The sequence below is a fragment of the Paroedura picta genome, chromosome 3 (genome assembly GCF_049243985.1).
Source record: "Paroedura picta isolate Pp20150507F chromosome 3, Ppicta_v3.0, whole genome shotgun sequence".
Taxonomy (NCBI): Eukaryota; Metazoa; Chordata; class Lepidosauria; order Squamata; family Gekkonidae; genus Paroedura; species Paroedura picta.
This window is the reverse complement of record NC_135371.1, coordinates 4,357,659-4,381,300: the sequence shown is the minus strand read 5'-3', so window position 1 is coordinate 4,381,300 and position 23,642 is coordinate 4,357,659. Positions and strand designations below refer to the sequence as shown.

The window sequence follows — 23,642 nt, the reverse complement described above, 5'->3', positions numbered from 1 at the left end:
TATTTATTATTCATTTTATTTTTTTATTGACATGCCACCTCTCTCTGGATGGTCTTGGGGTGGCTTATATCAATCAATTATGTCACCCAAAAACCTCTTATAAAGTGTCCACCATGAAGAATTTTGCTAATCAATTTTTTCATACATTGGCAAGTTCAGAAGCAAATGTTCACCTCATTGTTGTCCCAGAAGTTTGCCAATAATATTCATGGTCTAGAATCCCTTGAAAAAATCCCTTGAACAAAGGGATTTTTTTTTAGACATAGCTCTGTAATGTGACATAGAAATGTAGGTGGACTCAATTTCTTTCTGAGATCCTGGAGAGACACTGCCAGTTGGAGCAGATAAGACAGAACTTGGTGGATCAAGGGCCTGTTCTAGTAATAGGGCAGCTTCTTATGAATTACTAGGGGCAAAGCCTGTTGCATTCAGAAATACAATGGGTGCTAGATTGGGAGGGTGGGGGGTGGGTGGCCTCTCCCTCCCCCCCCCCTGGACTTGGAATGGCTGCAGGATGCAGGGAACTCACCAGCAGGGGCAGCTCTTATGCAGCAGGATCTGCAGCCTCCGTGGGAAGTGGAAGGAAGTGGGGTGGTCAGGGGTGGGGGACGGAAGGCGACTGGCTGGCCGCCGGACAGACAGGCAAGCCGCTTGGAGGAAAAGGCACTCAAGGGTTGGACAGCTGCCCTGAGTGGGTGTTAAGCACTGAGTGGCACTTAAGCCATGAGACCAGCTCCTCCTCCAAGCCCTTGCCAGAAATATTAAGTGGAACAGGTTTGTTGCATTGTCGTTGATCGTAACATTATCTGAGAACTCTGCCAAGTGTTGGCAGAAGTTTTTTGATCTGTTATCTTGACTGTTGCCAGTTTTATTTTCTTCTGTAATTATTAGGAAGAGCTTTGTTTCCAGTGTTACCAATGACATCTGTACCGAATTTAAAATCCTACTTGTATTTTAAATGTTTTAATTCTATTTATAACTCTTTTACAAGATAAATGCTGCTGGATGTTCAGGGTTTTGTTGTTGTTTTTTATGGTTATGGCCTATGACTTCAACATATATACAGTTCCATATATATACAGTTCCTATATATACAGTTCCATGTATCTTGTGGGTTTTTCCCAAAGTAGAATGCTGGGACAGATAGACCTCCGGTCCAATCCTGCAAGCATCTTTTCTTAAGTCAAAGCAGCCAGATTATCAGCAATCATTTTATGGAAGCAGAAGAAAATGAGAGGAAATGTTTTTCTTTCCTGGCCCCCACCTGGTGGAATGAGCTCCAGGAGATCAGGGCCCTGTCGGAGCTGTCCCAGTTCTGCAGGGCCTGCAAGACTGAGCTCATCCACCACGCATTTGGCTGGAGCCAGTGATCCTGATAACATAAAATGGGCCTCCCCTGGACAACCCCACACAGAGAATATTCTCTGGGCAGTATTGTTGAGATTTTAACACTGTGATTTATTGTTTTAAGGTTCTTAATATCTGTCTTTCATTGATGTGAATGAATGGTGTACACTGCCTTGAGCCACATGGGAGGGCGGTATATAAATTAAATTATTAATAATAGTAGTAGTACCCATACAGTGATGGCTTAATTAGTTGAATTAAAATCCGTGTCCCACCTCTGTGCCTCAGATGCAGTAATCATTCAAACAAATCTACCTCCGTTTGCAGTACAAAACCCAGTCACAGCAAAGGTAGAAAATATATTTTGAGGGTTTTTTTTTTACTGAACTGCTCACGTAGATATTTCTTCCCGAGAATAAAACACATATCAACACAAAGCCGGGAGGTGGGAGCGAACAATGTTTCAGCACAGTCACAAGATGGGTTTCCACTGGCCTGTACAAAGGGATTGTTTGACCATTCATGGCGTTTCAAAAAGGTGTTGTTTGAAGAGCAATTCATTCAGATATAGCACAGTACACTGAAGAAGCTTCAAAGCTGGGCAGCAGGCGTCATATCCCAGCAATACACAGGAAACAAGAACAGACGCACTTCTGTCAAGTTCCTGGGATGGGAGGAACAAGAGCCTGAAGTTTGAACTGGGCAGAACTGTCAAGAAGAATGGAGACAAGATGGAAAGAGTGTATCAGCTAGCCATAATGGGGAGCACTCTAGTGCCGTGTTAAGGAACGTGCCATGGCAGAACCTCATTTTTTGAGAATGGGATGACAGTGGGGCAAAGACATCACGCTAGAAACAGTGCCCCTCCTTCCAGAGGCCCTTGCTGGAAGTTCACAAGAGCGAGGAGGAGGAGAAAAACTGGACCAGAGCGGTCACATCGGAATTGATCCACCTCTCACCCCCCTTCCGGGCACTCACTGGGCAGCACAAAGTCTGACACAAGCTGTGTTTTCACTGAAATATCTCACTTGGTCCTTGGATTCAGTTGGTTTTGCTGTTGCCCTCAATGGGTTCATTCATGGAGAAGAATCAAGATGCGCGCTTAGGTTTTCCCTGCGATACAGACATTTGTTTCTCTTCCCACCACGTATCTTTGGCTTACCAAGACACTGCAAGTAACAAAAAGGGAGTTCTCCAGTAGCATCAGCATCTCTAATTTTTCTTCTCACAGGAATGGGTCCTCTGATGCCTGATGAGGTTCGATCTCTGGCAGAAGCCTTGACCACAGTCTGTGCATCTATGGGGCTTCTCCCCAGTGTGGATTCGCTGGTGTACAACCAGGTGGGCCCTCTGACTGAAGCCCTGGCCGCACTCAGAGCACTGATGTGGCTTCTCCCCCGTGTGGGTCCTCTGGTGCACCACCAGGTGTGTTCTCTGGCTGAAACTCTGGCCACAGTCCGAGCATTTATAGGGCTTCTCGCCAGTGTGGATTCGCTGGTGGCGAATGAGGTTAGATCTTTGACTGAAGCTCTGCCCACAGCTGGAGCACTGGTGGGGCTTCTCTCCCGTATGGATCCTTTGATGGATGACCAGGTGGGCTTCCCACGCAAAGCTCTGCCCACAGTCTGGACATTTAAACGGCTTCTCTTTCATGTGGACCTTCTGGTGGGCAATGAGGTTTTTCCTCCGATTAAACTTCTTCCCACAGATGGAACATTTATGAGGCTCCTCAGCAGCGTGGATTTTCTGATGCCTGATGAAGTTGGATTGCCAGTTAAAGATTTTCCCACACTTCAGACATTCGTAGGGGCTTTCTCCCACACCGATTCTCTCACACCCGCTATGAACTGAACTCTGATGGATTCCTTCCTCAGAATCTGAATTTGCACAAGCCGTCTTCCCTTCTGCGTGCACCTTCTGATGCTTAATGAGGTGTGGGCTCTGGCGAAAGCTCTTCCCACAGTCGAAGCATTGGAAAGGTTTCTCCCCCGTGTGGATGCGCTGATGGCTAATGAGGTTAGCTCTTTGGTTGAACCTTTTCCCACAATCTAAGCATTTGTGTGGCTTTTCTCTGGTGTGGATGCTCTGATGCCTAAGGAGGTTTCCCTGTCTCGAAAATATTTTACCACACCTGAAACATTTGTATGGGGTTTCTCCTGGGAGTATTTTTTCCTGTCTAAGATGATTTGGCCCCTGATTGTCTATTTGCTCGTCTGTATGAATCCTCTGGTGTTTAAGGAGGTTCGATTTCTGACCAAAACTCTTGTCACAATCACAGCATTTATATGGCTTTTCCCCCGTGTGGATTCTGTGGTGCCTGACAAGGTTAGATCTCTGGCTAAAGTTCTGCCCGCATTCTGTACATTTATGTGGCTTCTCTCCCGTGTGCAGCCTCTCGTGTATGATGAGATGTGCCCTCCACCTGAAGCTTTTCCCGCAGGCTAGACATTTGTAAGGTTTCTCTCCCGTGTGGATTCTCTGATGCGCATTAAGGTTTGTCCTCTGGTTGAACCTTTTCCCGCACTCTGAGCATTTATGCGGTTTGTCTTTTGTGTGGATGCTCTGGTGTCGGAGAAGGTTCCCTCTCCGGGAGAACATTTTCCCACACTTAAAACACGCGCATGGGCTTTCTCCCACGTGGATCCTCTCCAGTTTGCTACAATTCGACTTCTGGTTGAACGTCTTCCCACAAGCTGACTGTCTGTACGGCTTGTCACTTGAGTGGACGCTCTGGTGTTTGAGGAGGTTTGACTTCTGCGTGAAGCTCTTCCCACAATCCAAGCACTGGTACGGCTTCTCTCCGGTGTGGATCCTCTGGTGTCGGATGAGGTTAGAGATCTGGCTAAAGCTCTGCCCGCAGTCTACACAGCAATGCGGTTTCTCCCCTGTGTGGATTCTCTGATGGATGATCAGGTTTGCACTGCGGCTAAAGCTCTTGCCACAGTATGTACATGGATAAGGCTTTTCCCCGGTATGGAAACTCTGGTGCCTGATAAAGCTACTTTCCCAGTTAAAGCTTTTCCCACATTCAAAACACTCATACTTGTTTCCTCCCATGTGGGTTCTCTGGTGCCTATTTAAGTTTGATTTTTGGGTAAAGGCTTTCCCGCATATATTGCACACGTGCCTTCTTTTCCCTGGGCATATTCTTGGCTGGAATGCAATGTCGTGCAGACTGCCACTCTGGCAAAGGACGGGTTTGTTTTGTCTCTTTTCGAGTTGGCTCTCCTCGTCCCACCTTGGTCCCTCCGGATTCACAAAGTTCTCAGCTGTGTCTCGAGGCACAATTATTTCCAATGGAACCTCAATCAGTGCTCTTTCGGACTCGCTGTCCCAGCCATCGCCTGCTGGAATGGAGAGAGAGAGAGAGAAAACCTTATACATTTAGTTTTCAAGGTGAAATGAAGCCTGAAAATGAGGTCAATGGCATATTTGCTGCTCTAAGGTAAAGGTAAAGGTATCCCCTGTGCAAACACCAGGTCATGTCTGACCCTTGGGGTGACGCCTTCCAGCGTTTTCATGGCAGACTCAATACGGGGTGGTTTGCCAGTGCCTTCCCCAGTCATTACCGTTTACTCTCCAGCAGCAAGCTGGGGACTCATTTGACCGACCTCGGAAGGATGGAAGGCTGAGTCAACCTTGAGCCGGCTGCTGGGATCGAACTCCCAGCCTTATGGGCAGAGCTTTCAGGCTGCATGTCTGCTGCCTTACCACTCTGCGCCACAAGAGGCTCAGATTTGCTGCTCTAGAGAAATCATAAAAACATGAGACCTGCTGGATCAGTCCAGTGGTCCATCTAGGCCAGCATCCTGTCGCACACAGTGGCCAGCCAGTTCCTCTGGAGGGCTAACTACAGGACATTCAGGCCGAGGCCTTCCCCTGAGGCTGACTCATAGCTCTAGGATTCAGAGGCTTAGTTCTGAATCCCATTGGGCTCCGCTTCTCACATTTTTCAGTCTGTGCCCAGTCACACAAATGTGCCTTGGCCCCTTTGAGGAAGGCCGGACTAAAGAAAAACCAGGGGTTTAGCAGTCTGGTGGAAAACCCTTTTGTTTGAGAGAGGTCAGCCGGTAACAACCCCCGCCTTACAATGGCCATGTCCACTTTTTTAAAAACTCAGCTGGCCCCAGGGGGAGCGCTGATGGAGGCCTCATCGAAGAGCCCCCTGACAGCACATCCAGATCTGTGGGACACAAACCATTCTCACCTAGCGAGCCGGCCCCCTCGGAGCCCTCCTGCTTGATTTCTTGGGAGGGGTGCCCATCCACTGTGCCTCGGGCAGCCTCATCTTCTCTGGAGAATCCCATGGCCATCTCCTCAAATTCTCCCAGTACCTACAAGGCAAGAAATGGAAAGCATGGAAAGTAGGCTGATCCTGTATTGACCAGGGGGTTGGGCGAGATGGCCTGTGTGGCCCCTTCAGACTCTATGATTCTAGGATTCTGGACAGTGTCACGGCCTGGCCTTTGGACCTCTGGACAGTGTCTAAGCCGGATGGGGAGGGACGGAGGGAGGGAGGGAAGGAAGGCTGCCTCTGAATATGATGGTAACAAATTCCACCTTTTAATCACTCATATGAAGAAGTATTTCCTTTTGTATGTCCTGCATCTATGGCCCATTAGCCTCACTGGATGCCCTAGACCGGGGGTCATCAACCCCCAACCCCCGGTCGGCGGACCGGTACCGGTACCGCGCCTGACCCCCCCCCCCACAGTGAGAAGGAAGGGAAGAGGCAGGCGCGGCCGCCAGCACCACAAACACGCATGCATGCAGTTGGCGCGCATGCACGTTTGCACCCCCTGGTGGCGAAAACGCGCATGCGCGCCAACTGCGCACGTGTGCGTTTGCGTGCAGCTGCCGCGCGTGTGCGCAGCACCCAGGCCGTCGGCTCTCCCCACATCCCTGGAGGTGGTCCCTGACCTCAGAAAGATTGAGGACCGCTGCCCTAGACCAGCCTTTCTCTATGTTTTGATAATTAAGAAATCCATGAAACATTGTTCAGGCTTCGAAACCCCCCATAAGTGTGGTGATTGTGGAGAATATGGCTGGAAAGCATAGCTGGGTAAAAGGCCACCCAGGGCCCCTCCCCTCCCCACACCCTCCAGGCCCATCACTGTCCATTTGGGGAGAGGGGGTGGGTGGCTTGGCATGACCACATAGGGTCACATATCACGATAAATGGTTAACAAGTTTTAAAAACATATTTAAAAAATTAATTAACTCCCAACCTTTAGGGAAACCTTTCCAGGGCATTCAAGAAACACCAGGGGTTCACGAAACCCTAGTTGAGGAAGCCTGCCCCAGTTCTAGCATTTTGCAAGAGGAAGAGAAAATCCCACCTGCCCATTCTTCCTACTCCTTGCTTAATTTTGCCAGTCTCCACTGTTCCCCCCTGCAGCCCTCGTTCTTCTAGACCAGACCGTCGCAGAATCTCTAGCCTTTTTCTAAGGGAGAGATGCTCCAGCCCCCCCTCGTACTCTTGTCTCCCCTCTACCTTTGGATCTGAGACACCCCAAATGTGCTCACCTCCTGCTTCCACTGCTCGGCTTCCTCCTGCCGCAGCAGGAAGTCTTCCACCAGGGCCACGGCTTCGGCGCAGGTCTCCGGGCTGCCTTCCCCTACCCAGCCCTGGATCTCCTCCGGCAAAATGGCCAGGAACTGCTCCAGGAGGATCTGGTCAACGATCTGCTCCTTTGTGCGTGCCTCGGGCTTCAGCCAACTCAGGCAGAGCTCCCGGAGCTGAAGGCTGGCCTCCCGAGGCCCCGAGGCTTCCTGGTAGCAGAACCAGCGGAAGCGCTGGCGCCACATCTCCTGGTTGCCCGGTGCCTCGCTCTTCGGGTCCCCGTCGTCTGCTTTCCCTCCGGTCACATCAGCATTTGAGCTGCAGACACCGGTGGATGTTTCCGGAGGAGCCAGGAAGGCGGGCCCTGAGAGCTGAGGGTGGCCCCACCCTGAATAAGGAGACTGGCCTGTCTTCAGAGGTTCGTGCCATTCGGCTTCCCAGCACTGTGATATCCTGATGTCCGTCTCCCGTTCAGACTGTTTTGCTGCTGTCCAGCTCAGGCACTCTTCAACGGTCCCATCCTGGGAGATGTAAGTGGTTTTCCTTGATCTTCGTGGGCCCTCATGCAGAGAAGTCCTGATGGAGACTGGATCTTCCATTTTCACTCCCTTATCCACTGTGACTTCAAGGCCCACCGAGGTGGCCTCTCTTTCCTCGGCAGCCATCTTGTGATTCCCTCAGTTCTAGCACCTCCCTTTCTGCAGAGGCGGCAAAAAGTTCTGTCTGCTAAGGTCTGGCTTGTCCTGACGACTTTCCAAATTTATTGCAGTCTCCTGACGAATCAAGAACTCCTTGAAGGCTGGTAGTGTTCCCCGTCCTTCCCTGGGTCGAGAAGATGTTTGGATCCCTGAAGAGTTAAAGATGCAAACCAAATGGAAAAGTCCTGGATAATGGTCCCTCTAAATTTCTCCCCTCCTGAGTGGGGCAGCTTGCATCCTGAGCAGAATAGGACAGCTGTAATCTTAAAATGGAAAGAAAACGAAACAGAGGAGAAGTAACAGGGACACAAATCCAGTATTGAGAGCACAAAATTCAAATGCTGAGCATGCGGTAATATGATTCTGGTGCAAGACTTGAGTCAGCATTAGTACGAAGTCTATTTGGCTTTCCTGTGACTAACTGAAACAGAAATTGGAAACAGACTGAATTACTTGGAAGGCCTGTCATCTGTCAGCCACAAAGCCAAACAGGGATTTAAGGCAGTGCTTGAGCACAATATTTAAACCCAGGGCTACCGAGCCAAACATGGACTTTATGTAACGCTTCAGTACAATACTTTATAGTGGGGATTCCCAACGGGGGGTCCACAGACAGCTGGGGGTCTGCAGCCTTTTCCTTCCTATCAAAGAGAAATTATGCTGCATAAGGTACAATAAAAAGTCAGACAATTGTTTACTAAGTATTTTTCTTTGTCAATGAAGTACGTATTTTTCGAGATGAATTGCTTGTAGAGTATATTGTTTTTCTTTGCCAATGAAGTATTTATTTTTCAAGACGAAATTGCTTGCAAAATACAATGAAAACATTTAGAAGCTTCCTCAGTTCAGATCAAGCAATTCCGAGGAAAGAACCATAAGATGATCTAATGGTGAATCCTCGTGTGTAAGAAACACTAGACTATTTCAATGCAGAAGTCAAAATGCAGTATGAGAGAGATAAAAGAAAGCTAAAAAGTGTCCAGTTCCTCCCTGCGTTCCTAGTTCCAAAAGGCTACAGTTCCTTCCTACCTTAATGGACCTGACCACAAGCTGGGGAACCAGCTACTTCTATGGTTCCTCCCCCACCCCCCAGCATGAGTGAGTCCTCTCGTGGTTTCTGTGCCGGGGGGGGGGGGGAGAGCCTGCAAACCTGCTCCTTAAACCATTGTCTGTCTCTCTCCTTCTCAGCCTTTTAATACAGGTGGTGACATCACTTCTGGTGACATGTCATGGGGGGGGGCATGGCAGTGAGGAATGGCCACACAGAAATCTCTGAGGGGTTTCAGGGACTAGCAATGCAGGCCTCAAAACTCTTCTTCCAGGACAAGCCAGAGAACGCCTCTTGCCTGCTTTGGCTTGCTCCCCTAAGCACTCAACTGGATAGTCCAACTCAAGACTTTCAAAACAACAAATAATCCCTAAGAGAGCGATTGAGATGGATCGCTGCATTAGTCTGCCTGTAGTGGTAGAATGAGCCTCTTGTGGCACAGAGTGGTAAGGCAGCAGACATGCAGTCTGAAGGCTCTGCCCATGAGGATGGGAGTTCAATCCCAGCAGCCGGCTCAAGGTCGACTCAGCCTTCCATCCTTCCGAGGTCGGTAAAATGAGTCCCCAGCTTGCTGCTGGGGGGTAACCGGTAATGACTGGGGAAGGCACTGGCAAACCACCCCGTATTGAGTCTGCCATGAAAACGCTGGAGGGCGTCACCCCAAGGGTCAGACATGACTCGATGCTTGCACAGGGGATACCTTTACCTTTACCTTTAGTGGTAGAAAACAGCCAGAATCCAGGACTACCTTAAAGCCTGAAACTGTATCTAATTCTTTTCCAAGGCCCTCTTAGCAGACCCCCAGCCAGTCATGTATACAGGTATAGTGTCTCTACATGGAGGTTACACCTTTTTAATGCATCTCCTGCCTTTCTTCCTTCTTAGTTGTCGCATAAATAGCCTGCATGGTGTAGTAGTTAAGAACAATGGCTTCTAGTCTGGAGAACCAGGTCTGATTTCCCACTCCTCCACTAGAAGCCTGCTGGGTTTTCTTGGGCCAGTCCCAGTTCTGCCCGAGCTCTCTCAGCCCTACCTACCTCACAGGGTGTCTGTTGTGGGGAGAGGAAGGGAAGGCGACTGTAAACGGCTTTAAGACTCCTCTGGGCAGTAAAAAAAGCAGGGTATAGAAACCATCTCTTCTTAAAAGGGGTTTAAACCAAATTATTAAAGATATATATATATCTTCCTCCCCAGCAAGGTGGCATATGGAGATATACTACCTGTGATCAAGGAGGTTCCATTGACCCGCCATAGCTAATAGCTACTGCTAGACCAAACAATGCATCCGTATATACCATTTTGGGCTTAGATGGGCGTAGCTGCATGGTGATTTTCCCGAATTATTCCCTTGCCAGTGCCAGCAGACAAAGGTCTATATCCCTGTTGTGGGCAATGCTGCAGATAAGTCTACTCCTGGCCCAAATTGGCCAGCCCCCTTTAAAAAAGCCTCCCAGTCCCTTCCCCCTGCCAACCCATCATCCAGAGCGGACGCTGCCACAGTGAGATGTGCAAAACTCGGGGAGGAGGTCCCCAAATCCGACAGGAAGGAGACGCTCAAGCTAGACATGAGAGCTCAGGCGGTGAAATGAGACACGCGGGGTGAGCTGGGAGGGCTTTTCAGGCTGGGAGAAAGCTGCACTTGGATGCATCTTGTCCCCCTACTAGGGAAGGGCATCCCACTCCCCCTTGCCTCCCCTGACCCTTTTCCCCCTTGCCTCCCCCCCCCCAAAAAAAGCCCTTTAACTTACTCTGCCTCTCCCCAAATTGCTGCGCTCATCCTCGTGCCCTCTGCCGAGAAATTCAAAGGGAAGCTTCCCAGCCCCAGAGGAAAGAGGAAGCGGCCGCTTCGCCCACCCCCCCCTCCCGCACCCCCCAGTTACCCAAATTCCCATGCCCCTCTAGGAAGCAGAGATCTCTCGCTTTAACCATTGCACAGCCGCCGGGGAGCCGTTTCCCTTTTCTCTCCTGGCAGCATGCATACTCTGCGGGAGGGAGCTGCTGACGTCCCGGGCTCTTTCCCTGTCCCTCTTCAAACTGCGGCCCTCCAGATGTCCATGGACTACAATTCCCATGAGCCCCTGCCAGCATTCGCTGGCAGGGGCTCATGGGAATTGTAGTCCATGGACATCTGGATGGCCGCAGTTTGACTACCCCTCCTCTTATAGGTCTCCCGAGGGTGGCAGAATGTTGGCGGGGGCTCATGGGAATTGTAGTCCATGGACATCTGGAGGGCCGCAGTTTGACTACCCCCTCCTCTTATAGGTCTCCCGAGGGTGGCAGAATGCTGGCAGGGGCTCATGGGAATTGTAGTCCATGGACATCTGGAGGGCCGCAGTTTGACTACCCCTCCTCTTATAGGTCTCCCGAGGGTGGCAGAATGCTGGCAGGGGCTCATGGGAATTGTAGTCCATGTACATCTGGAGGGCTGCAGTTTGACTATACCTCCTCTTATAGGTCTCCCGAGGGTGGCAGAATGCTGGCAGGGGCTCATGGGAATTGTAGTCTATGGACAGCTGGAGGGCTGCAGTTATAGGTCTCCCGAGGGTTTCTGAGCTGGATATACCAGTGCAGATGGGGAAATCGCACCGGGAAATTAGGCACCCTAGCAAAGAGAAGTCCCCTGCTCGTAGAGAAGCAGGGTGTCAAGAAGAGTTGTAGCGTAGCCTTCTCTTCTGACTCGTCCAGGGAATATGTTATTTTTGTAGGGATGCCACCCTCCAGGGGGGACCTGGGGATTACCTGGAATTATCATCATAATCATCTAGAGGAGATTCAAATCAGGAAATTCACCAGTGGGGCCTGAACTCCGGATATTCCCGCTGTGGCCCACCAAGCACCAAGAATATAGAGCATCATTGTCCCAGACAAAGGAGCATAAGAGAAGCCATGTTGGATCAGGCCAGTGACCCATCCAGTCCCATACTGTGTCACATAAGGTTCAAAACACAGGTGTGATCAGGAAGCCCAGCAGTGGGTCCAGAACTCCAGAAGCCCTCCTTCTGTTGCCCCCCAAAAACCAAGAATGTAGAGCATCACTGCCCTAGACAGTACTACCAATCTTGTGGCTAATAACGGACCATATATTTATCCAGTCCCCTCTTGAAGCTTTCTATGCTTGTAGCTGCCATCACTTCCTGCAGCGGTGAATTCCACTCGTTAACGGGACATACCACCTCAATAAATATATAATGGAAATGTGGAATACGGGGAGTCCTGACCTGGGGCCAAGCCCCTGAAACCACTATCAATGTCACCTCCCTGTTATTGAAAAATTCTCGAGCTTTACTAGCTCAAGGCCATTTCTGAAAAAGAAGATGTTGTTGATGGGGGAGGGGGACTGTGCCCATCTCCCAATTCTCCAAAACCACCCCCCTCCCACAACACCCCCCTTTCTGAGGGTTTGCTTTTCTCCCTGGGTTTGGGAGGGTAAAGAGTTCTAGCAACAGGTTACGCCCCTCAAAAACCAGGTCCCAAACTGCACGGAGCAGGTGATGCCCCCTTACGTAGCCTACTGGCAAAGACTGCAAACTCCTTTACAATTTTTTAAGGAGTTTATAGGCTGCCTCTTTCAAAATACTACCATAAAATCACAACATATCAATCGAAGAACAGAACATTAGAAAAGCTGAAATTAAAAGCTTCATTAAAAGTTCTGACAGAAGCAAGCATTAACAGGCATTCAACAACCTGATCCAGATCATGAATTTGGGCAAAGTGGATCGAATTCGGCTATCACTGAAAAAAAGCCCCAAACTGAAAAGGGTTTGCTGCATGGGAACGGCAATTTCTATATCTTTACATGCAATTTAAACAAAGCAATTTTTAGAAACAACACGCCCCCCCCCTCCAAAACCCAGCACATTTACAGGGGACTAACTTTTTCAACAGTCTCACTCCAACTCGTGCTTTAAGAAGCAAAACACAAAATATGGCCAAGTCGATGAGCAACTGAAGTTATTCTGCAAAACCTCTTCTACGACTTACAACCCTTTCTCAATCCCTTTAACATTTTCCTTGCTTTATAAAGTTGTCATGTTCTTGGTCAAAAGGGGGGAGGGGAAGATTAATCCTTGAAGAGGAGGGAAATAATATCAGAAAAATTAAGCCTCTACGAAGAGGGCAAGACTTTCCCCACCCCCCCTCAGGATTGTTGGCAGCACCCCAATCAAACCCTCAGCTGTATTCAGATTATGGGGGGAAAGGTGTAGCCTTAAATGAAACCTGTAAAACAGACACACCAAACCTGACCGATTTCTGCCCGCCCTGCTTTGTAAACACAGTATCTTTGGGAGCTGTCAGTAAAATCAGAGCGGCTTCAAACACTGACCCTCACCAGAAAGATCGCTCAACTGTCACTCCTGGTGGCCACTGTGGATCACCAGATATCCATGGACTACAATTCCCATGAGCCTCTGCCAGCATCTGCAGGCAGGAGCTCACGGGAATTGTAGTCCATGGACATCTAGAGAATCGCAGTTTGGCCACTCCGGCAGGCCTCCTTGCCAGGAAAGAGCTGTTTGCAAATTGTGGACACCAGCTGGCCACTTGCCATGTGTCTGTAGCAAAAAGTATGGGATTGTCTAGTGTCATCAACCAGCATTTTCATCCTTTGGATATGGTAAATAACAATTTTCTCCCAGCTTCTTAAAAAAAGATAGAAAGAGGGCAAGCTTCCTTAAGCAGGGAGTTCCACAGATAAGGAGGAGCCACTAAAAATGTAAATCATTTCTGAGCCATTAGCATTTTGGGCAACTGAAGCTGAGTCTCAACCGACATGCAAGAACATTGGGTGATGGATGGGCAAAGATTTACCCCCTGGGGAAATTCTTTGAAGAATATACAGATCTGATCTCTGGCTAAAGCTCTTGCCACCCAGGGATCATTTGGGTCGGAGGTTCCTCCTCCTGTGTGTTCCTCACTGGAAGAAGGACAGAGCTGGTCTTGAACCTCTTTCCTCCCTCAGAACACATCCTGTTTCCTCCCTGCATCTGAAGTTTCCATCACGGCTACAGCTCCTTCCACAATCTGAGCATTTTCCAAAGCGGGATTTTTTGCAGTTTCTGTAGTTAATGGTAAGGTTTCTGAGCAGACGCAGGTTCATTCTACACTCAATTTTATATATAGCTTTATCCGTCTGGGTTCAGATGTGATAGTTAGTGCGTAAAATGTGAAAACAGCTCTTGGCGCAAAGTTTCTCTTCATGTGCATAAACAATCCACGTGGAGTTCTAATGTGCTATTGTCACATTTCACAAGTCTCTCAACCTGACGTCTCCAACTGAGTTTCTTTTCACGCATGGAGGATTCTGGTTTCTGCCCTCTGTGGGTTGTCAGATGCCATAGAACAGGGGTAGTCAACCTGTGGTCCTCCAGATGTCCATGAACTACAATTCCCACGAGCCCCTGCCAGCATTTGCTCATGGAAAGTGTAGTCCATGGACATCTGGAGGACCACTGGTTGACTACCCCTGCTGTAGAAGACTGCAGCTTTGACTGAATCTCTTTCCACACTTCGAGCACACAAAAGGTTTCTCCCGTGTAGATTCTTTGATGCTGCTGAAGACTGCAGTTCTGATGGAATGAACTTCCGTAGCATTCAAGAGGTTTCTCCCTTCAGTGGATTCTTTGCTGCTGCTGAAGATTACCACTCAGAATGAAGTTCTCCCCAGAAGCTGAATATTTGAGAAGTTTCTCCTGTGCATGGATTGTCTGATGCTGCAGCAGGCAGGGGTTCATGGGAATTGTAGTCCATGAATATCTGGAGACCCACATTCTGGCCACTCCAAGGGGGTACTTCTCCTATAAATAGGTAATTCCTGCTGCTTCCCCCAAAGAAAGTGCGGGGTAATTCAAAAGAATACCTTTGGTATATCCTAAACCAGGGGTAGTCAACCTGTGGTCCTCCAGATGTCCAATGCTGGCAGGGGCTCATGGGAATTGTAGTCCACGAACATCTGGAGGACCACAGGTTGACTACCCCTGTCCTAAACCACCATGAAAGTTAATATTCAGCACAAATACGTGCCAGCAATGTCCTGAGATTTCTGGACTGATCAATACATTACACATTTATTGCAAGAAGGGTTTCACCCCAGAGGCACCATATTTATTCTTCAGAGCAATCCTGTAAGGTGTACCAGGCTCAGAAAGTGACAGACCGAGTGTGGGTTTGAACCCAGACCCCCCTAACTATAGCCGAACACTCAGGCTCTTGAACAAACAGGTATCAGATGTGGTGGACGGTGTCTGGCTGAAGCAAGAGCATCTCTTTCTACATTTTTACTGAACATTTAAAAAACACACACACAACACATTGCAATGGATGACCATTTTAAACAATGCCTTATCTCTGGCCCATTGAAAAAAATCCTCCAACAAAGAGCAGGGAATTTTACTTCTCCCGCCTGATGCTGCCAGGGAGAGTGGAGGGGAACTAGGGCTTTGCGACATTCATCTCCCCATTCCAAGGATACTCATCCAGTTCCAAGATATAGGATGTTGTTCAGAACCCCTTTGAATTCATGGAGTTTTCCTTTCCCTCTGAATTTAATCCCAGTGGTAAGTCCCCAAAAAGCTCACAACAGACCGGGCAGTGAGATTGCCCCTGAAGGCCACCTTGCTGCGTGGAAACATTTGGAAATCAGGGAAGCCAGTTATTCACACTGATTTACGCCAGTCATAGACAGACTGTAGCTATCGACTCTCCTCAACCTGCTGACTTTTCTGCGGGACTCGGAAAACAGGGATGTTTCCCCCCTAGTTTTGCAGATGTCAGAAATCGTGAAGAATGTAAGAAGAGCCCTGCTGGATCAGACCAGTGGTCCATCTAGTCCAGCATCCTGTCTTGCACAGTGGCCGGTCAGTTCCTCTGGAGCAGCCTTCTTCAACTTCTGGACCATGGGGAAGCTCCTGAAATTATTTTTCAGGCTTCGAGGAGACCTGGGAGTGATGTCAGCTGTCCAGGTCTCCCTGCCACACCCTTTGGAAGTGACTACCCACTACCCGCATTAACAGGCAGGCTTGAGGAGAACTGAAGGGGGAGAGACAGGAAGTGGTTTAAGGCAGGAGAAGGGGCAGGCTCCACCCCCTTCTTGGCCTAGAAACCACGAAAGAACTCACTAATGCTTGGGAGGGGGGGGGGGAAAGGAAGCAATGAAAGTGGCTTCCTAGCTTGTGGCCGAGCCCACTAAGGCAGGAGAAGAAAGGCTACGGACCCCCTCCGGAGCTCCTGTGGACTCCTGGTTGGGAATCCCTGCTCTTGAGGGTTAATACAAGGTCATGGAGGCCAAGGCCTTCCACTGATGTTACCGCCTGGTACTGCTATTCAAAGGTTCACAGCCACTGAACATGGAGGTTCTCTTTAGTCACCATGACCAGTAGCCACCAATGAACCTCCATGAATCTACCAAATCCCCCTTTAAAGCTATCTATGCCTGTGGCCCTCACTACATCCTCAAGCAGTGAATTTCATACTTTAATCTCTGCATAACATATCTCCTTCACATTCTAGTATTTGGGGAGGAGAAAAAAAGTTCTCTTGGTCAGCTCTCTCCACCCTGTGTGCATTTTTATAAGCCTCTACCATGTCGCCCTGGAGATGTCACTTTTCTAAAAAGAAAAGTCCTATCATGCTGCTGGCAGGGGCTCATGGGACCTGTATTCCATGGACATCTGGAGAGCCTCGGTTTTGCCACCCTAGTCCTAGATGTTTCATCCTTGCCTCATAGGAAAAGCACTCCACTTTGGCAGATATTTGGAAGTCGTGAATTTCACAAAAAAGAAAACCATCAAAATTGCCCTTTTTCAAGAAACTACATTCTGAGCCCTTGATCTGGGCAACTGAAGAAGAGTTTAATTGGAGCAACCTATATGCGAATTCCTTGCTTGCTTGATGGGGGCAGAGACAGTCTTGAATTTCCTTCCACCTTCATAGAATCATAGAATAATAGAGTTGGAAGGGACCCTCCTGGGTCATCTAGTCCAACCCCCTGCACTGTGCAGGACACTCACATCCCAATCGCTCATCCACTGTAACCTGCCACCCCCTTAAGCCTTCACAGAATCAGCCTCTCCGTCAGATGGCTCTCCAGCCTCTGCTTAAAAATCTCCAAAGACGGAGAACCCACCACCTCCCGAGGAAGCCTGTTCCACTGAGAAACCGCTCTGACTGTCAGGAACTTCTTCCACTTAGATGGAATTTCTTTTGAATTAATTTCATCCCATTCGTTCCTCAAAGACGTCTTCCCTGTTCTGAGGCTTCACTCATGACTAGAGCTCTTTCCACAATCTGAGAATTTATACTTTTTCTCCTCAGTGTGAATTTGTCCATTGTTCTTCCTAAGGTTAGAGTACGTTTTGGGGGCATGTGCAAACTCTTTCCACCCTTCGCAGAGGCCGCGGCTGTCTTTACGGTGCGAAACAGAAGAGCAGCTCTTCTCATGGGCTATGAATCTATGCTGACTTTCATGTGGATCCTTTGATGTTGCTGAAGGCTGGATTTCTGAATGAATCTCTTGCCACACTCGGAGCATTCAAAAGGCTTCTCCCCGGTGTGGACTCTTTGATGCCGCTGGACATCGCTACACCGACTGAACCGCTTTCCGCACACAGAGCATTTGTAGGGCTTCTCGCCCGAATGAATCCTCTGGTGCTGGATAAGGTTTGTTCTCTGCGAGAAGCTCTTGCCACACTCTGAGCACCCGAACGGTTTCTCTCCCGTGTGGATTCGGTAATGCCGAAGGAGTTCCGCTCTGCAAAGGAAGCTTTTCCCGCAGTCCGAGCATTTGTGGATCCTCTTCCCACTGTGCACTCGCAAGTGAATATTATATTGGGTCTGATCGGAGAAGTTCATTCCGCACTCCCAGCACTTGAATGTTTCCTCCACTATGTGGATGATTTCGCTGCAGTCCCCGGCCGGCGCAGAATTCCCCAGCTCATCCCTGTTCCCGGCAACGCAGCTTTTTCCTTGCTTTTTGGGTTCTTCCCGATCCCGGAAGCTTCCTTTCAGATCTTCAGGTTTGGCTTTATCTGGGGACAGCTCACGCAGCTCCCCATCTTCCTTCTCCTGATGGCCTCCTGTGGGAATAAAGAGACCCCGTTAGCATCCACCCAAGGGAAGTTGGATCGCCCTTTGAATTTCCATCCACCTACTGCGGTCACTTCTTCCTGCTCTACAGTTAAAAGCCCACTGCGTCAGAGAAGACCATCCCTGCGTGGTTGAGTATTTCCTAAGACTTCTCACCTGAGTGGATTCTTTGGTGAGAGGTAAGAGCCGTCCTCGGTCTGAAGTCCTTCGCACCCAACAAGCAACTGTACGGTTTCTCTCTGGAGGGGACTTGTTTCCGGGAGGTAACATTTGTGCTCTGGCCAAAGGCCTTTCCGAGCAACACTTTTCCATTTTCTTTTTCCATTCTTTGGTTAGCATGGAGGCCTTCATTCCATCCCTTTTTGGTTGGCCTTTCTTCATCGACGGGGATGTCACAGAAGCCTCCTCCTTGGCAAGGGATGAGTTTGTCCCTCTTCTTGTCCCTGTCACTTCCTTCCTTCTTCTTGATTTCATCTGGATTCCTGAAGTTTCCTTCAGATTCGTCCTCCTTGGCTTTTACCAGCGGTGATCCCTCTAATTCCATGGCTGACTCACCTACACCCCCTGCTGGTAGAAAGACAGAGATCCAATCAGCAGCCAGGCAAAAACCCAAGTCTCACTTCCTCTGAGGAAGAATGGATGCACTTGAAAGCTCACGCCTTAAATATATCTTTGTTGGTCTTAAAAGATGCTATTGGACTTACTTTTTGTTTTGCTACTTCAGACCAACACGGTCTTAGAATCAAGTCCCACATCCGTCACTCTGATTTCCTAGCTTGTATTTTAATCCCTTCCTCAAAACCCATTTTTCTGGCCTGGTTTTATTCCCTCTTTGCCTTTTCCTCCCATCCTCCAAACTCCCCATATGTAGAATCACCAAGTTTGAAGGGGTCATACAGGCCATCTAGTCCAATCCCCAGCTCAATGTAGGATCAGCCTCAAGTAAAGGTAGCTAAACTGTGGCTCTCCAGCTTCTACTGGCACGGGCTCATGGGAACTGTAGTCCATGGACATCTGGAGAGCCACAAGCACCCATGAGAAGTCTCTGTCCAGCTGCTGCTTCAAGACTGCAAGTGAGGGGGAACTCACCACCTCCTTAGGTAGCTGCTTCTACTGCTGAAATACTCTGTCAATTTTCCCCCTGATGTTTTGCTAGTACTGTTCTACACGTAGTTTAAACCCATTACTGTGGGTCCTTAGTCTGCTGCCAACCACTCCCTGCCCTCCTCTGAGTGATAACCCTTCAAAGACTTCAAGAGAGCCATCATGTCCCCTCTCAACCTCCTCTTCTCCAAGCTGAGAACATTCCTGGTCAATGCACTTTAAACGGGAAATGGGGTAAAAAGGTCATTTCCTGGCAGTGTGCATTTGACCTGCTGTGCCCATCTTTTGATTTCCTGTGAAAGATGGTGAAGTAAGACAAACAAAATCCTTTCCTGTAACTGAAGAGTTTTGTGAGAGTTGGCTTTCAGCTTCTAAAAAATAAGGAAGAAACCAGACCTTTGTCAGTCCTCTCGAGGAAAGAGTCAAAGGACTTTTCGCCTTGCCCAACCTGGGTGTTAAGTCACTGGCACTTTTCCTAAATTGCTCTGGAGAACGTAAGACTGCAGAATGCAGCTGCACAGGTCCTCATGGGGACCCTGTGGAAGGCCCATATTCATCCTGCCCTCTAGCAGTTGTATTGCTTACCGGTGGCATCCCAAATCAGGATCAAGGCTTTGGTACCGCTCTTCAAAACGCTACACCAGCCTTTCTCAACTTCTTTCCCATTGAGAAACACCAGAAGGGATCCTGAAGAACATGGTCAGGAAGCATAGCTGGGGCCCTTTCCCAACCCTTCAGGCCTATCATTGGCCATGGGGAGGTGGGGGGGGGTCCACATGTCCAAATATGGTCATATCACTTATTAAATGCTTTACAAATATTTAAAAATATATTAAAAATTAATTAACTCCCACCCATTTGGGAGCCCAGGGTCTCATGAAGCCCTGGTTGAGAGAGTCTGCTCTTCGCAGCTTGAGCCCTGCATATCTGAGGGACCATCTCTCTCAGTGTGATCCACGGAGTGCACTGCGTTCTTCCAACATCAATTTGTTGGTAATCCCTGGCCCTAAAGATGTTTGCCTGGTCTCAACCAGAGCCAGGGCCTTTTGGGGCCTGGCCTCAACCTGATGGAACAAGTTGCCAGCTGAGATCCAGGCCCTGACAGAGCTGTCAAAAGTTCTGCAGGGCCTGCAAATCAGTGCTCTTCCACCAGGCTCATGCTGGAGGCCAGGGCTGTCTGAAGCCCTACAGGCCCCTATCTTTCTCCTTGGCTCCCCCATTATTGTAGACCATCTCTACCCAGAGGAGCCTCAAAGCAGCTTACAATTCGCCTTCGCTTCCTCTCCCCACAACGGACACACTGTGAGGTAGGTGGGGCTGAGAGAGCTCTGAGAGAACTGCTCTGTGAGAACAGCTCTATCAGGACTGCGACGGGCCCAAGGTCACCCAGCTGGCTGGTTGTGGAGGAGTGGGAGATCAAACCTGGCTCTCCAGATTAGAAGCTGCCGCTCTTAACCACTGTACCCTGCTGGCTCAGCTTCTGAGACTCCCCAGCCCCAGCCGCCAGAAGGCCTCCCTCCCTCCTTACCCAGCAGGCTGGCCTCTCCGTCCTCCTCTTCCTTGATTTCCATTGGGAGTGGCCTCCACTCGCTCTCAGATGGTGCCTGGCCTGCCTCTGAGATGCTCCCAGCCACCGCCTCTAAGGGCACCTGCAACAGCAGAGTGGGACCGTCACACTAAGCAACCTCATTCTTCCTCAAGGGTTAATGAGAAGAGTCTAGGGCAGCCCTTTTCAATCTTCCTGATTGCGGAGGAGCTTCCAGGAGCCACAGAAGTGATGTCAGCAGCCCATGGCTCCCTGCCACCACCACCCTCCAAGTGACATGCCACCAGAAGTGACTTTACCATCTTTGTCAACAGAGGCTCGAGGAGGACTGGTGGAGAGAGACAGGAGGTGGTTTAATAAGAAGAAGAGTTGGTTCTTATATGCCGCTTTTCCCTACCCGAAGGAGGCTCAAAGCGGCTTACAGTCGCCTTCCCTTTCCTCTCCCCACAACAGACACTCTGTGGGGTGGATGAGGCTGAGAGAGCCCTGATATTCCTGCTCGGTCAGAACAGTTTCATCAGTGCCGTTGCGAGGCCAAGGTCACCCAGCTGGTTGCATGTGGGGGAGCGCAGATTCGAACCTGGCATGCCAGATTAGAAGTCTACACTCCTAACCAGTACACCAAACTGGCTCTTAAGGCGGGAGTAGGGGTGCAGGTTCCACCCCCTTCCAGGTGCAGAAACTAGATGACTCAGTCACACTGAGGGGAGAGGGGGAGCCATGTAAATGTCTGGTTTCCTAGCTTGTGGCTGAATCCATTAAGGCCAGAGGGGAAAGGCTGCAGACCCCCTGCAGAGTCCCCGCAGACACTGGGAGGGGGGATCCTGGTCAGGGGTTGGACTAGATGACCCTGGAGGTCCCTTCCAACTCTATGATTCTATGATTTAGTTGGGGCCAGTGATTCCAATAACACCAAATGGGCCTCCCCCGCCCATGGAGAATTTCCTGACAGGTACATTGGAAAACTGCTGAGGAGGTTTTAATGTGCTGAATTTTTAATTTATTTATTGGTTTAAGGTTTTAATACTTATGTTTTATTGATATATATTGTGCCTGAGCCATATGGGAGGGCAGTATATAAATTAACAACAACAACAACAAACCCAGGTATGAAATATGTTAGTTAGAAGAGACAGCTTTTTTATGTTCTTGTATTAGCCCAAGGAGACTGTACTGCAGGGGTAGTCAACCTGTGGTTCCTCCAGATGTCCATGGACTACAATTCCCATAAGCCCCTGCCAGCAAACGCTGGCAGGGGCTCATGGGAATTGTAGTCCATGGACATCTGGAGGACCACAGGTTGACTACCCCTGCAGTACTGCACAGTTGGTACATTTTTACTCATTTAATAAACCTGAATTCATTTGGCAAAGGTTTGGTTTATCGTGTGCAAATCCCGCCTTGAGGACCCACAGGTCAATTTGGCTGGGAGACAGGAACAACTTGGCGGAGGAGCCAGAGGGCAACTCCGACAGGGACCCTTTCAGAGCTGGGGAGGGCGGATGGGGAGAGAGGGGAGGGTTCTGTCTTCAGCCCAGATCAGCTCAATTGCTATATCCAGAATAAATGTTAAAAGCAGCATGAAAATAAACAGGCTATGCCGAGAGGGGCGGTTATAAAAGTCAAACAAACCAACAAATAATAAGCAGAACCACCAAGACTGGTTTGAATTCTTATTTCACTACTGAGAAGATGAGCGTTTGTCTATCTGATTCTGATGAGTACGCAATAAGGGCTTAAGTTACTTAAATGTTTTCTGTTTTGTTTAGTTTTTTTCCTTGGTTTTGAAACTGTGATGCTGCTTTTTCTGCTTTATGGGTTTTTTATAATTATCCTATTTTAATGGTGTATTTTATTTTACCATACACTTCCTATACATTTGCTGTGGCTATTCTGTAAAAGCCTATGGCCATATACAAATATACTGTCAGCCACCAAAAGGCATAGGAAGGGGGAATCTGGGAGGACATCTTTAAGACTCTCGTGGTCAAAAGATGCAGATAGTTCTCAAGGAAATGCCTGTCACCGTCTGTGGAGATGGGAGGGGCCAGAACCCCAAGAGCAAGACCCAATCATGACTGGTCAATCCACCAGCTCCCAGGTTGAGAGAGAATTCCTCCTCACCGAAAAGCTCTGGATTCAGCTTCCAGGCAACAGACCATTACATCAGTCCTTGGCATTCCTTCTCCACTCCAACATTAAGACAGACGTCATTCCCAGATCCACCCCAGGCTCTCCCACACTCAGGACCCACACAGCAGAAGAGCCTCACCTGCTTCTCCTGCCTTGAGAGGAGCTCTTCGGCCAGGGCCACCGCCTGGGAGCAGCTCTGGGGGCCACTCTCCCTCACGCAGCTCTGGATCTCCAGGGGAAGGACGTTCAGCAGTTGCTCCAGGATCAAGAGCTCCAGGATCTGCTCCTTGCTGTGGTTCTCCACCCTCAGCCACCCACGGCACATTTCCCTCAGTCGGCTGTAGGCACCCCGGGGACCCTCAGCCTCCTGGTAGCAGAAACGTCGGAACTCTTCCCGCTGCTTCTCCCGGCTCAGGGCCTCCCCTTGCAAGATGGCTGCCTTCACCTTCCCATAATCCTCTCTGTCTTTGGCATCCAGACCTTTGAAGGCCTTCTCGGCTTTTCCACTGAGGGCCGGCAGGAGTCGGGTCACCCACTCTTCCTGGGGCCACCGACAGGCTTCGGCCACTTGCTCGAAGGAGGCCAGGAAGGCCTCAGCATCCTCCCAGGGGGAAGGTTTCTCTGGCAAGGGGGGGATAGCCCATGAAGAGTGAGGGTTTTCCACCGTCCTCAGGAATTCCTGCCACTGGGCTTCCCACTGTGCAAGGGAAAGGGAACCGTCCCCTGCTTGCTGGTGCATCAAATTGCCCGGTCTCCTTTCCAGGAACTGCTTCATCTTCTCAGCCTGAAGGACATGAAGAAATTTCCCCCTCCCTTCTGACCCCTTCCTTGATTTGGGACCTGTGGCACCTTGTTCCTTCGTATTCACCTCAGATGATTCCTCAGGGGCAGTGCTGCAGACTCTAAAAGCCTAGAAGCTGTTGTTGTCCTCGGGACTGGCTTTCTCCCTGAAGAAACAGGAACAGAAAGAGAACAGACACGCTCAGCATCCGGCATTAATCGTCCCAACATTATTCTGTTCCCACATTGCATAACCCATATGCAAAATTACATAACTTTGGTGTGTCTACAACTTTAATGAAAGTTCCTGACAGTTAGAACGGTTTCTCAGTGGAGCAG

The 23,642-nt window shown here is 49.4% G+C and overlaps 1 protein-coding gene across 3 annotated transcripts; it reads right to left on the bottom strand.

Annotated features, from left to right (window-relative positions):
* Positions 1 to 23,642, bottom strand: LOC143833907 (uncharacterized). 3 transcript variants are annotated; one of them, XM_077330207.1, is made up of 6 exons: positions 22,663 to 23,642; positions 20,373 to 20,493; positions 17,897 to 18,307; positions 17,122 to 17,730; positions 4,075 to 4,487; positions 1 to 3,993 (listed from the first exon to the last, which is right to left on the bottom strand). In XM_077330207.1, exons 1-6 carry the CDS (start codon positions 23,296 to 23,298, stop codon positions 2,560 to 2,562), a joined length of 3,624 nt encoding a protein of 1,207 aa, XP_077186322.1. In that variant the 5' UTR covers positions 23,299 to 23,642; the 3' UTR covers positions 1 to 2,559. The 3 variants fall into 3 exon arrangements, with proteins under 3 accessions (XP_077186322.1, XP_077186321.1, XP_077186320.1); XM_077330206.1 differs by lacking the exons at positions 17,122 to 17,730; positions 17,897 to 18,307; positions 20,373 to 20,493; positions 22,663 to 23,642 and adding exons at positions 5,555 to 5,681; positions 6,874 to 7,871; positions 10,405 to 10,516 and having other exon boundaries at positions 3 to 4,691; XM_077330205.1 differs by lacking the exons at positions 17,122 to 17,730; positions 17,897 to 18,307; positions 20,373 to 20,493; positions 22,663 to 23,642 and adding exons at positions 5,555 to 5,681; positions 6,874 to 7,871; positions 10,405 to 10,516 and having other exon boundaries at positions 4 to 4,694.

Excerpts from the sequence above, each read along its gene's own strand:
- LOC143833907 (XM_077330207.1), bottom strand. The coding sequence starts at position 23,298 with ATGAAGCAGTTCCTGGAAAGGAGACCGGGCAATTTGATGCACCAGCAA. Across the intron at positions 18,308-20,372 it reads CGGAGAGGCCAGCCTGCTGG|CAGGGGGTGTAGGTGAGTCA; the intron begins GTAAGGAGGGAG and ends TCTTTCTACCAG. Across the intron at positions 4,488-17,121 it reads GCAACATCAAAGGATCCACA|CAGGGAAAAGAAGGCACGTG; the intron begins TGAAAGTCAGCA and ends CAAGAATATGCC.